The 14688-nt window shown below is 39.8% G+C and overlaps 1 protein-coding gene across 1 annotated transcript in view; it reads left to right on the forward strand.

Moving 5' to 3' along the window:
- ANXA3 (annexin A3) overlaps positions 1-14688 on the forward strand; it is a 111116-nt gene that overhangs the window by 83289 nt on the left and 13139 nt on the right. Inside the window, exons 10-11 of the mRNA XM_042782241.1 lie at positions 3510-3568; positions 9093-9215. Coding sequence (XP_042638175.1) covers positions 3510-3568; positions 9093-9215 — 182 coding nt within the window. The remainder of the gene's footprint in view (positions 1-3509; positions 3569-9092; positions 9216-14688) is intronic.

Consider the following 14688-nt stretch of genomic DNA (forward strand, 5'->3'; position numbering starts at 1 on the left):
ACCTCCTTTGGGTTCCCGAGGTAATAAATCTTTACAGAAGTAGATTGCCCAGTCTTCCTTCTGCAGAGTGGCTGGTGGGTTTGAACCACCAACCTTCTGGTTAGCAGTCAAATGCTTTAGGCACTACACCACCAGAGCACCTTAAATAAGAACATAGTAGTTATCAAATAAAGACAAAACCAGTCTTGAGGAGAGAGTTTATTTAAAATACTACTGCAATAGGAAGAATACTCTGATCTCAGAAATCTACAAGTATCTCAAACAGAAAGGCATTTCTTTTGTGGAGAGAAGTAAGCACATTTTAAGGAGCCCTATATAGCTACTCCTCGGAAGGAAGGTTGGGCAATCTACTTCCATAGTGATATTGCCTTGGCAACCCAAGGAGGGGTTGCTATGCGTTGGGTCTGACTCAAAAGCACATAACAACAACATACAGTCACTAAGGACCCCTGGTGGTCTGGTTAAAATGGTCAGCTGCTAATCTAAAGGTCAGTGGTTTGAACCCAGCATCCACTCCATGGGATAAAGCTGTGACAGTCTGCTTCTATAAAGATTACAACCTTAGAAACCCTATGGGGCAGTTCTACTCTGCCCTATAAGGTTGCTATGAGTTGAAATTGATTCGACAGCAGAGTTTGGCCTTTGTTTTTTGTTTGGTGGCACAGTGGTTAAGCACTTGGCTGCTAACTAAAAGGTCAGTGATTTGAACCCACCAGCCACTCCACAGGAGAAAGTTGTGGCAATCTGCTTCTGTAAAGATTAAACCCTGTGGGGCATTTCTACCCTGTCCTATAGGGTTTCTATGAGTCGGAATCAATTCGATGATGATGGATTTGGTTTTGGTTTTAAGCAGACTTTAGCAGAAATTTCTAAGGGGAATTTGGGCAAGCCAAGGGGCGTGATGGGTGAAGTTATTCTCAGGATAAGCTGAAAAGGGGCATGTTCTGCACTTTGGGCTGGCTCAGGCTTGGGGGCAAGTCAGAGTTCAGGGGCCTCTGCAGAGGAGAGAAACTTGACTAGTGTGCTCAAGGTTAAAGGTTAAGGTTAACAGGGTTGAGAAATGGGTATTGTGAACACTTGGTCACAGTAATAAACTTTTAGTACTAGGTACTAAAGCAAGTTTCCTTCCCACTAAAATATACCACTGCCTCCCCAAATTTTCAGACATGAAGAACAGGCCTGATAATTAGCACCATAAAGCAGAAGACAAGCTAAACAGGGAGAAAGGGCTATAAAAAGAAAAAATACTTCCTGTCTAAAAAATAAAACAGTTGCCGTCCAGTTGATCCTGACTCCCAGTGACCCTCTGTGTGTCAGAGTAGCGTGTGCTCCACAGCGTTTTCAGCGGGTGATTCCTCAGAAGCAGATCGCCAAGACTTTCTTCTGAGATGCTTCTGAGTGGACTCAGACCTCCAAACTTTTGGCTAACTACTTGCACCTCCCAGGGACTCCTACCATAAATGTAGTTAGTGAGGAAAGATGATTCAGAAGCTTAGTAAAATGTAAGTGGGAGTAATATTTATTTAATAATATTTTAGTGTGTTTTTGGTGAAAGTGTATGTAGCACACTAGGCTCCTGTTTAACAATTTCTATCAGTGACGTTGGTTACATTATTCACAATGTGTCAATATTCTCATTATTTCCATTCTGGTTGTTCTATTTCCATTAATCGAGCTTCCCTTTCCCCTTTTACCTTCTCATCTTTGCTTTAGGGTAACTATTGATCATTTGTCTCATATAGATGGTTTTTTGTGTTTTTTTTAAAGGAGCATGCTACTCATGGGTGATACTGTTTATTTATGAGTCAATCTGTTGCTTAGCTGAAAAGTGAGCTCCAGGAGTGGTTTCAGTTCAAAGTTTAAAGTATATCTCAGGGCAGTAGTCTCAGAGGTTCCTCTAGTCTCTACCAGTCCAGTAAGTCTGGCCTTCATTAAGAATTTTGGTTTTGTTGAGCTTTTTTCTCTCGTTCGGTAAGAGACCATCTATTGTGTCCCCGGACAGAATGGTTGGTAAACCAAAAATACCCACTGCTATCAAGTTGATTCCAACTCATAGCAACCCTATAAGATAGAGTAAAACTGCACCATAGGGTTTCCAAGTCTGTAGATCTTTATGGAAGCAGATTGCCTCATCCTTCTCCCATGGAGCAGGTGAGATGTTCAAACTGCCAACTTTTTGATTAACAGCTGAATGCCTTAACCACTATACCACCAGAGCTCCATTAGTATGGTTGGTAGGGCATAATAATTTTTGATCAGATCATTAAGACTTATTTAACATGAACATCAGGGGAAAAAAAAAATTAGGAGCTCTGGTGGTGTAGCTGATAAGATACTTGACTGCTAACTGTATGATCAGGAGTTCAAACCCACCAACCACTCCATGGAAGGAAGACTGAGCGATCTACTACTGTAAAGATTTACAGCCTCGGAAACCCAATGGGGTTGCTATGAGTTGGAAACAACTCAGTGGCAGTGAGTTTGGTTTGGTTTTTTTTGCTCGGGAAAATTAGGTACTTACAAATTTGGATGATTTGTCTCTTCTCAAATGACTTCACATATAATACTGTTTTCATGGTTTGTTCCCAGATTTCCTTGTTTGTATTTCTAATACAGTTCTCCTGTTTTCTTCAAATCACTTACATAAACAAAAAGCCTTGTAGCTATCCTTAAGAGAGTCAAGAAAGTCACTTATTCTTTTCCTGATCTCCAAACTTCATTGTAAAATCCATTCACTTTTGGTCAGATTCCTCCCTACAGATCAGGTTTAAGATTAGGAAAGTAATTGCGTTGCAATAAGTAGATTTGTTGCCCGTGGAATTTTCTATATCTGACTATTTTCACTTCATTTAAGGGATAATTAATTTATTCACATATTTGCCAATATTCTTTTTCTTGTTCTATTTCTGCTTTACTTGTTATTTCAAAATAAAAATGAAATGATGATAGTATTTTTTGGATGACTGGATTTAGATTCCAGGAGCTGGTTCTAATGTCATTACTCAAGCCAGTCTATAAACTCTAATCCAGTCACTTCAGAGAAAATCTTGCCACTGGAAAAATTGCTTTTAAATTGAACTCCAATGCCCCTTCTTACCTAATGAATTATTTGGAGCAACATCTCTGCAATCTTTAGACTTCATCTGCAGCCACAGATGTTAGAAAAAGAGCTACACCCCAGGGAGTTACCGATGGAAGCGTAGGTGTTTAGTGTGTCTGGGAGCTGCAGATGAGTCAGTAGCTGTGGGAGTTTCTTTGGCAGGTACTTTTATTTTCCCTGTGGCTGAAGATGATTATTGTGCTGAAGTTCCGTGTAAATGTGACGTTATAAGCTTTGAAATTCAGGTTAAGCACTCATTCTTTCATTTTAAATAAAAGACAGTAGTGGGGAGGGGTAGAACCCTAGGGATTTTTTTTTTTTTTAACATATTACTGTAGATTAACCCAATTTCTGTTATAACCCAATTTCAATTAAATGAAACTGAGCATTGTTTTGCTTTTTATGACAGTTCATTGCGTGAGGAACACACCTGCCTTTTTGGCTGAAAGACTGCATCGAGCTTTGAAGGTTGGTCTGGAAATTTCATATGCATTCTTAGGTTCTCCCTCGATATTGATGATATTTCACATTACTTTTCCAGTTGGATGAGTTCTCTTTTGTAACTTATTTGCCTACTAATTGTCTCTTCTTGGTTGCTCGTGGGATATATGTCTCAACATAAAGATAGGCACAGTGCAGTGTTGACTAAATTATTCCCCCACTTTATAGTAAGTGTAAACAATAGAACTTGTATTGTTGTTGTTGTTGTTGTTGTTATGTGCCGTCGAGTCGGCCCCGACTCATAGCGACCCCTCCTTGGGTTTCCGAGGCAGTATCACTACGGAAGTAAGATTGCCCAACCTTCCTTCCGAGGAGTGGCTGGTGGGTTTGAACCGCCAGCCTTCTGGTTAGCAGTCAAGTGCTTTAGCCACTATGCTACCAGAGCTCCTAGAACTTGTATTAGAACACCAAAACTCAAGCTTGACCCATTAGGCCCAGTGGGCCCTGAAAGCTGTTATTTTACTTAAAATAAACTGACCTGAATCAGTAACCTTGATACTATATTGTAACCCCGTGTTTTTTTCTCTGTCATGGCTGATTGATGGTGAGGAGATTTTTCTTGCTCTTTTATATCTTCAGACCCTAGCACAGGGTTGGCACATAGAAGACGCTTATCTCAATTTCTTTATTGGCCATATCCTGTGGAGGTCTCACAGGTACCTTCATAGTTATGTGCACAGTGAACATATCATTTCCTTCCCCCATACCCTGTATCCTCCCTGTGAGGGAAAGAATTCAACTGTACCCAAAGCAGTTCGGTTTTTGCCTTTGTTTCCTGAGAGATCATTCTAAATCCTTGGAATTTCTCGAGTACCACATTTTTACACAAATAACGCACGTGTTATACAGTTTTTTTTAAACCAAGCAACCCCTTGTGCATTAGTTCTTATATGTACTAAGTGCATTATATGCATGGGCACATGGGTGTGTTATATGAGAAAAAAAAAATATGATGATTAAAGTGCCTTTGTTATCTAGACAACACCTGAGGGTTTGTGCTAATTGGTGGGGGCTGGCTGACCAGAAAGACCACTGCTAGCCTGTTATCAGCTGACCTCAGGAAGGGGGTGAACATGAATTAATCATGCCTATGCAATGAGGCCCCAGTAAAAACTCTAGATCCAGAAGCTCCAAGGGCTTTCTGGCTGGTGAAAGATATTGATGTATTTGAGAGATTAGCAAGTCTTTTGGGACATGGAAGTATAGCACTAGAAACCTACCTTGACCTTGCCTTATGTGTTGTTTGCTTGTATATGTTCTATAATAAAGCTGTGGTAGTAAGTATAGCACTTTTCATGAGTTTCTGAGTCATTCTAGTAAATAATGAAGTGTGAGCAAACAGGCCAGAGTGAGGGAGCCAAGGTTGTAGTTGGCATCCTGAAGAGGTAGTGGGAAACTCCGAATTTGTAGCCAGCAAGTCAGAAGTTAGGATGCTGTGTGTACTTCAAACTTGTGACTCGTGTCTGTTTATTTGGCAGTCTGAAGGACAATGTCCTTTAATTTGTGAGATCTGATTTACCTCTGGGTGGCTAGGGTCAGAGAAATAAGTGCTGCATAGGCAGCTGGTGTCCGACCTGAACAAAGAAGTGAAAAGTAAGGATTTTTTTATAGCCTCATTGTTGAAGAAAGAATAGTGGGCTCTGAGATTTATAACATGAAGCACTCCTGCTCCTGTGTTCAGTCATCTCAGTGGATGGCTTCAATGGATACCGTTGCCCAACTCTCTCTGAAGTCATACGATTCCAACAATAAACCAAACAAAACGCACTGCCATCAAGTCGGATCCAACTCATAGCGACCCCTCCTTGGGTTTCTGAGGTGATATCGCTATGGAAGTAGATTGCCCAACGTTCCTTCTGAGGAGTGGCTGGTGGATTTGAACCACCAGCCTCTGGTTAGCAGTCAAGTGCCTTAGGCACTATGCTACCAGAGGTTGTTCACTATTCTTTACCCATCTTAATTTCCTTTCTCTTTCTTGGCTCTGTCAGGTCTTGTTCACCTCAAAATCTTTACATTTCTTATCTTCTCTGCTAAAAATGTACCTCCTCCACTTCTACATGTGGCTGGCTCCTTCTCGTCTTCAGGTTTCTGTTCAAATCTCACCACTTGAGAGAGACCTTCCATAACTACATTAGGTAAGTTAGCTACTTTCAGTGACTCTCCATTTCCCTGTTTTCTTCATCGCACCTATTTCTATTTAATCAAATAATTAGCTGCCATACTGTCTGTCATCATCTACTAAACGGCAAAGAGGACAGAGATATTATCTCTGTTGTTCACCATCATATCCATAACACCTGGAACAATGCTTGGCAAATAGTTGATGCTTAATGAACATTTATTGAATGAATGAATAAATAGGGTCAACATCCACCTAATTGCCCAGCAAGGAATCATACATTTCTCCCTCTCCATCATTCTCCTCAAATGATACATCATTGTTATTGTTGTTAGGTGCTATTGCCAACTCACAGCAACCCTGCATACAACAAAACAAAACACTGTGAGGTCCTGTGCCATCCTCTCAATCATCGCTGTGTTTGAGCACATTGTTGCAGCCACCATGTCAATCCGTCTCACTGAGGGTCTTCTTTTTCACTTATTCTCTACTTTACCCAGCATGATATCCTTCTCCAGGGACTAGCCTAGTCCTTGCTGATGTAAGATGGATCTTGGCTGAAAACAGAGAATACCAGAATAAAACAATACCTGTGTTTTATTAACCATATAAAGGCTTTAGACTGTCTGGATACATCATTAAGTCTTGTCAATTCACCTGCATCAACATCTTTCAGATCCATCCATCTTTTGCATCCTAATTGCCACTATTTTACTTCAAGCCAGCATCATCTCTTTTTTTATTACTGCAATCACTTCTGTATAGTTCCCAAAGCCTCTAATCTTATTCCCTTATCTTCACCCCTGCAAGAGGCCACATCTTCTGACCTCCTCTAATCCCACAAGAGGAAGACAGGATTACCAGCAGTAACCCAAGGTCTATTACTGCAAGGCCAGACATGCTGCCTCCCTCCAGCCCTTTCATCAACTGTTCCTCCCAAAGCACCCACCACCTCTCTTGGGTTCGATAATTCGCTGCAGTGGCCACACAGAGCTCACAGATTATGGGATTTATTAGGGAAGCGCACCACAGGCTACAATTCAAGTTCAGGAAAAATGCTCAGTCTCTCTCCCAGCCCCCTGCCCCTCAGCCAACAGTCTCTCACAGTCTCTTTCCCAGCAGTGCTGGTCCCTCGGTGTCTCACTCAGCAATGTATGTCTCTTGCATCTCTTTCCCAGCAGCACGTGTCTCTTTCCGGGGTGCATGTCTCTTGCAGCAGCATGTCTTCCTCAACCAGCAGTCAGAGAGCGTTTTGCCTCTAGGAGGCCTCCTTTTGAGCCCGGCAGAATGGTCAAACTAGCCAGTCATAATAGCATCAGAACTCTAAGCACATGAGAGAGAGTGGGAACCTCCCAGAACATTGTATTGTGCCACGCCCAACAGAAATAAACCAGGTGGGCGACTTTAGCAATCAGGATCTCCTCAGTTGCTAATAACAATTCCCACCTTGGAGTTTACAAAGAGTTATGGGTAGAAAAGCCACACTAAGTAATTTGCTACACCGCAACCCCACTCCTACCCTGCACACTATTCCCCATTCTGCAGTCAAAGTGATCTTTAGAAACCACAAATCTGATCTGATCTCAACATTCTCACATTTAAAAGATTACAGTAGTTCTCCGCACTTGGGATAACGTCAGAATTTCATTTCATGATTTACAAGATCTGGCCTTTCCTGACCCATCGTTACTTACTCCTACTCATTATTTATGTGTCTTGAATGTGGCACTTTCTCTTGCTCTAAACATTTGCACGTGCTATTTCTTCTAATTGGATTATTATTTCTTCTCTCTCTGAATCCCACCTCTGCATCCCCAAGCTTATATTTAGGTCTCAGTCACTTTCTCAGGCAGGCCTTGCCTAATCCTCAACCCAGTTTGTGCTTCCCTGATACATGTTCCCATTGTTGTTGTTATTAAGGACCATTGAGTCAATTCTGACTCGTGGTGACCCTGTGTACAACAGAATGAAACACTGCCCAGTCTTGTGCCATCCTCACAGTCATTGCAATGCTGAGGCCATTGTCAAAGCCATTGTGTCAATCCATCTCCTCGAGGGTCTTCTTCTTTTTTGCTGACCTCTACTTTACTAAGCATGGTGGCCTTCTTCAGGGACTGGATCCTCCTGATAACATGTCCAACTATGTGAGATGAAATCTTGCTATCCTCACTTCCAAGGAGCCTTCTGACTGTGTTTTCAAGACAGATATATTCGTTCTTCTGGCAGTTTTTCTGGCAGTACGCTCAATATGGTATGCCAACATAATTCAAAGGCATTAGTTTTCCTTCAATTTTCCTTATTTGTGGTCTGACTTACACATGCATATGAGGTGACTGAAAATACCATGGAATGGATCAGGCATACCTTAGTCTTCAGAGTGACATCTTCACTCTTTAACACTATAAAGAGGTCCTTTGAAGCTGATTTACCCAGTGCAATGTTGTTTGATTTCTTGACTGCTGCTTCCAGTCTGTTGATTGTGAATTCAAGTAAAATGAAATCTTTGACAACTTCAATATTTTCTCCATTTGTCATGATGGTACTTATTGGTTCAGTTGTGAGGATTTTTGTTATCTTTCTGTTGAGGTATAATCCATACTGAAAGCTGTAGTCTTTGATTTTCATCAGTAAATGCTTCAAGTCCTCTTCTCTTTCAGCAAGCAGGTTTGTGTCATCTACATATCGAAGGTTATTAATGAGTCTTCCTCCAACCTTGATGCTGCATTCTTCTTCAGATAGTCCAGCTTCTCAGATTATTTATTAAACATACAAATTGAATAGTATGGTGAAAGGATACAACCCTGATATACACTTTCCCCAATTTTAAAGCATGTAATATCTCCTTGTTGTGTTTGAACACCTATATCTTATCTATATACAAGTGTGTGTTTGAACACCTATATCTTATCTATATACAAGTTCCTTATGAGCACAATTAAGTGTTCTGGAATTCCCATTCTTTGCAATGTTTTCCATAATTTGTTATGATCTACACAGTTGAATGCTTTTGCATAGTTAATAAAACACAAATGTCTTTCTGGTATTCTCTGCTTGCAACCATAGCACTCAATATGTACTGTAGATCAAATTATATTATAGTGGTCAGCTTTATTACTTGTGTCCTTTAAAAAATTGGAAGCTTGACAAAGATATTTCATCTCTGTTTTTCTGCATTTAGCCTTGTGCTGCTATAAAGTAGGTGTTTAATAAATATTTCTTGAATAAATAAATTATGAAGTTTGATGATAAATGGATGAGAGTCACTGTACTTGAATATTTTGTATACCATTACATATTTATCATAAATGTAAGCCTATATGTTGTTTTATGATCAATGAGATTTATATTGTGAACATCTGCATTTTTTAACAGGGTGCTGGAACTGATGAATTTACTCTGAACAGAATAATGGTTTCCAGATCAGAAATTGACCTTTTGGACATTCGAGCAGAGTTCAAAAAGCATTACGGCTATTCCCTATATTCAGCTATTAAAGTAAGTTTCCTCTTAATAATAGCAAAACACATTTTCCTTTTCCTACCTATCCTCTTGCCTTTTTATCCCTTAAAACAGAGATATGTGACTTAGATGTCTTTCTCTTTGTTAGTATGCAGATGTGTTTTCTGAGTTTAAAATAGTAACAGCAAAATACCCTGTGAAAGTATTGACAAATTTTTAGCTCTAAAATCCCTGGCACATAATAGATACTCAGCATTTTTTTGTTGTTAGGTTTATTGACCATTAATTTTTCTTCTCTTATGGATTGAAAATGCCATTTTTTAGCTATTTTATTTATATTTCAGTATTTTTATTTCAGCATTTCTTTATAATAATATATGAAAAGAAAATTATGTATTTTTAATCTTTCTTTTTTCTTTCTTAACATTTGTTAGTTTACATTTTCTTAATTTCCTCTTTTACATAAAAGACAAAATCATTCTGCAGCTTGGAATTCTTTTTATTTCAGTCCATAAGAAGCTTTCTCATTCTTCTTAACAGCTGCATGTCATTTCTTATTTGTATATTTGTACCCAACATGTTAACAGATTATTTCCAGTTTCTTACTATTACAAAAAATGCTGCAATATACATACACAATTTCATAAGCACAGGTGGCTCTGAGCGATAAATTCTCAAAAGTAGCGCTGCTGAAACAGATGTTAATGGATTTATAATTTTGATAAATGTTACAAATATTTTGCACTTCCATGAGAATGTGTAAGTGCCTGTTTAGCCACAGGCACTTGGTAGACAGGGTGTTTTCAAACTTGGGTGTTTACAATCTGATAGGTGAGGCATTGGTAGGTTTTTTTTTTTTTTTTTAATTGACTTTTTAGTGAAAGTGTACACAGCAATTTAAGCTCCTATTTGACAATGTCCATACAAGCTGTTTGATGACATTAGTTACATTTGTCACCGTGTGTCAACATTTTCTTTAATTGTGTTCTGTTTGTTACCTTTCCAGTATTCTAGTCTACCTGCCCCCTTAACTTCTCATCTTTGCTTTTGAGTAATTGTTGACCTTTTGGTTTCCTAGTGATGATTTTTATGTAGAGCACTGATCTTATAGGTAATATCCTTTATTTTGTGTACCACTCTGCTATTTCACTAAAAGTTGATCTCAGGGGATAGTCTTTGTTCTAGATTTACAGAACATCTCAGAGTGATAAACTTAGGAAGTCCTCTGTTTTCTACTGTTCCAGTTTGTCTTTTTTTTTTTTTTTTTTTAAATAACAGTTTGAGTTCTACTCTATATTTTTCTGCCATTCAGCCTAGGATTGTGTCCCTGTTCAGAATGGTCTGGGTAAGGGGGTAGCTGGGCACCATCTAATTATTCTGGTCCCAGGGTAGATGAGATTGTAGCTCTTGTAGACTTGTTTCTTCTCTGTGCTTTCGGTTACCTTCTTGCTGTTTTGCTTCTGGCAAATCTTAGATGGCTACTGGCAAGCTTTTAAAAGACCCCAGATGCTACTCACATCGCTAGGATGCAGATCATGATTGTTGTGAACTATATTATGCCAATTGACTGAGTTGTACATAAGACTATGGTCTTAAGCCTTCAAATCAAGGAAACCAATATTGAAAGGTGCTTAGTTGTGTCTGAGGAGTTTCCATATTTATGTCTTTAATGCATTTATGTGCCTGAATATGTTTGTATTTACACATACCCATATCCACCAGCCACTCCTTGTTTTATTGACTATGCAAAAGCATTTGACTGTGTGGACTATAACAAATTATTGATAACATTGAGAAGAATGGAAATTCCAGAAAACTTAACTGTGCTCATGAGGAACCTGTTCACAGACCAAGAGGCAGTTGTTCAAACAGAACAAGGGGATATTGTATAGTTTAAAATCAGGAAAGATGTGTGTCAGGGCTATATCCTTTCATCATACTTACTCAATCTGTATGCTGAGCAAATAATCCAAGAAGCTGGACTGTATGAAGATGAACACAACATCAGAATTGGAGGAAGACTCATTAATAACCTGTCATATGCAGGTGACACAATCTTCTTACTAAAAGTGAAGAGAACTTGAAGCACTTAACAATTGCAATGTAGCAAATTCCATAGTGTGGCTTTTCTAGTCATGTCTTTGTAAACTCCCTGGTGGAATTTGCCACGAGCAACTGAATAGCTCCTGATTGTTAAAGTTATCCACCTGGGGTATTTCTGTTGGGAGCAGCACAAAGTAATTTTCTGGGAAGTTTGCTTCCAGGTGTGTAGAATTCTGATGTTGAGTTTGGTTGGTTTGGCCACTCTGCCAGGCTCAAAAGGAGCCCTCCTAGAGGCAGAAGGGTTCTCTCACTGCTGGCTGAGAAATGCGAGAGACACGCATTGAGAGAGAGACACAAGAGGCACATACTGCTGAAAGAGACACCGAGAGATACTCACTGCTGGAAGAGAGACTGAGATAGACTGTCAGCTGAGAGACGGCGGGCTGGAGACTAAGTGTGTTCCTGAACTTGATTTATAGCCTGCTGCTTCCCTAATAAACCCCATAATCTACGAGTTCTGTAAGGCCACAGCAGCAAAGGCACTTGACTGCTAACCAGAAGTCTGGCAGTTCAAACCCACCAGGCACTCCTCGGAAGGAAGGTTGGGCAATCTACTTCTGTAGTGATACTGCCTCAGAAACCCAAGGAAGGGTCGCTATGAGTCAGGTCTGACATGACGGCAAATAACAACAACAACAGCAGCAACAGAGAGGTGGTGGGTGCTGCAGGAGGAATGGTTGGTGTCAGGATTTTTGAAAGGGCTGGAGGAAGGCAGCATGTCTGGCCTCACAGGAATAGTCCTTGGGCTACTGATGGTGATTCTATCTTCCTCTTGTGGGGTTAGAGGAGGTCAGAAGGTACAGCCTCCTTGCCCCTTTGGCACTGAGATCAATGACTACAGCCTTCAGTATGGATTATACCTCAACATAAAGAAAACAAAAGTCCTCACAACTGGATCAATAAGCACCATCATGATAAATGGAGAAAATAGTGAACTTGTCCAAGATTTAATTTTTCTTGGATCTCCAATCAACATCCATGGAAGCGTAGTCAAGAAATCAAATGACATATAGCATTGGCAAATCTTCTGCAAAAGAGTCTTTAAAGTGTTAAAGAGTAAAGATGTCAATTTGAAGATTAACATGCACTGGCCCTGGGCATTTTTTGTTGTTATTGGCAGTAGTTTCATGACACCTTCTATCTTTTCCTTTGTAATGAGTCTTTTAATTACCTACCAATGTTTGTGTTAATTTGGGTAAAGAATGTGTTTCTTGGAGCTTGTCTGTTTCATCTAGGCTTTAAAATTTGTTGGAGTACAATTTTTCATAGTATTCAGTTATGATAATTACCTCTGTTAGATCACTTGAAATGTCACTGAATTCATTTCCAAATTTGGTTATTTGCCTCTTCTGTTTTTTTTTTTTTTTTAATCTACCCAGTAGTTTGTTATTTTATTGATCCTTTCAAACAGCCATCTTCTGATTTTGATTCTTTCTATTGTTTTTCTATTTTTTATTTCATTTATTTTTGCCCTGATCCTTATTATTTTCCTTTTTCTGGTAGCTTTTGGTTTCTTTTGCTCTTCATTTTCTAATTTGTTCAAGTAGGTGATTTATGTTAATGATTTGGGATCTTTCTTCTTTTCTAATGTAGGCATCCATTGCTATAAATTTCCTTCTGAGTATAGCTTTTGCTCTGTCCCAAAGGTTTCCATATGTTGTGTTTTCATTTTCATTTGATTCTAAGAACTTTTAAATTCACTTTTGATTTCTTCTGTGACCCAATAGTTTTTTGGTGGTATATTTAGGTTTTACATATTTATTCTTTTTTCCCAATTTATCCTGTTTTTGATTTCTAGCTTTATACCATTATGGCCAGAGACAATGCTTTGCATGATTTTAATCTTTTTAAATTCATTAAGACTTCTTTTGTGTCCTAGCATATGATTTATTGTGGGAAATGATGCAACTGCTCTGTAGAAGAATGTTTACTGTTCTGATGCTGAGTGGAGTATCCTATATAAATCCATTATGTCCATTTGGCTTATGATTTTATTTAAGTTCTCAGTGTCCTTGGTGAACTTTTTAGATCTTCTGTCTATAATTGGAAGTGGTGTATTGAAGTTGCCAAAGGGGCTGGGAAGTGGTATCTTCTGAACTCCTCTAGCCTCACAAGATGAAGATAGAATCAGTGTCAGTAGCCCAAGGCCTATTCCTGTGAGGCCAGGCATGCTGTCTTCCTCCAGCCCTTTCATCAACCCTGACACCAACCATTCTTCCCACAGCACCCACCACCTCTATGCTGGGTTCGATAATTCACTGCAGTGGCCACACAGAACTCAGATTATGGAGTTTATTAGGGAAGCAACAGGCTATAATTCAAGTTCACAAACATGCTCAGTCTCTCTCAGCCCACCGTCTTTCAGACAACAGTCTCTCTCCCAGAAGTGCGTGTCTCTTGGTGTCTCTTTCTCTCAGCAGTGTGTGTCTCTTGGTGTCTCTCTCAGCAGTGTGTATCTCTTGCATCTCTCTTTCAGCAATGTGTGTCTCTCACAGCAACTCATGTCTCTCAGCTGGCAGTGAGAGATTCCTTCTGCCCCTAGGAGGGTTCCTTTTGAGCTTGGCAGAGTAGCCAAACTAACCAATCCCAACATCAGAATTCTATACACTTGAGAGAGAGCTGACTTCCTCCAAAATTACTTTGTGCTGCTCCCAACAGAAATAACCCAGGTGGATAACTGTAACCATCAGGAATTACTCAGAATTTGCTTATGGCAAATTCCACCAGGGAGTTTACAAAGACTTATGGCTAGAAAAGCCACACTGTGTAATTTACTACACCCCAGGGCACCCTCTGGCTTTTCTAGCCATTATCCCTTTTATACTTCAAAAATTAACATACTCTTCACCATCAGTTTAAGAATAACCACACCCATGAAAGTGTGTAAGCCAGCCCACTTCATGCCTTTATCTTCCTCCATTTTAGATAGCCAATTTCTAATTTGCCCATCCCTATGATGGCACATAACAACAACAACAACAACAATCAAACCAGTACTCTGAAGAGACAAGCATGGTGCTTTCTCACTGAGGAATCTTCTGTTCTGCTTGGAAACTTTGGACATCTGCATCTATAAACAAGCAAAGTCCAGCCCAATGCAAGCCACCAAATTGCAGCAACTTAACACCAGCTCAGTGTCAAACATCTTCTTCTTTGTTTGGTCAGGTTCTGGTCAGCTCAGCCCTAGCCATCCCAACTAGGTCATGGTTTCCAGCTGCCAAGTTTGGCAGTCACATTCTTCCCTTCAGACCAGTGAGCACCTTCTTTTACATCCTTAGTCCTCAGGGAGTATTTCAATGCCCATAGGCTCACAACTCCTTGCACTTCAGACCAGCCAACCCATCCTCTCATGCCCAGCTTCCATGGCCTAGGTCAAAAGTACCAAACTCAGCCCATTTCTTCATTG

Source organism: Orycteropus afer, unplaced genomic scaffold, assembly GCF_000298275.1.
Source record: "Orycteropus afer afer isolate SDZICR_OR568_19922 unplaced genomic scaffold, OryAfe1.0 scaffold00270, whole genome shotgun sequence".
NCBI lineage: Eukaryota > Metazoa > Chordata > Mammalia > Tubulidentata > Orycteropodidae > Orycteropus > Orycteropus afer.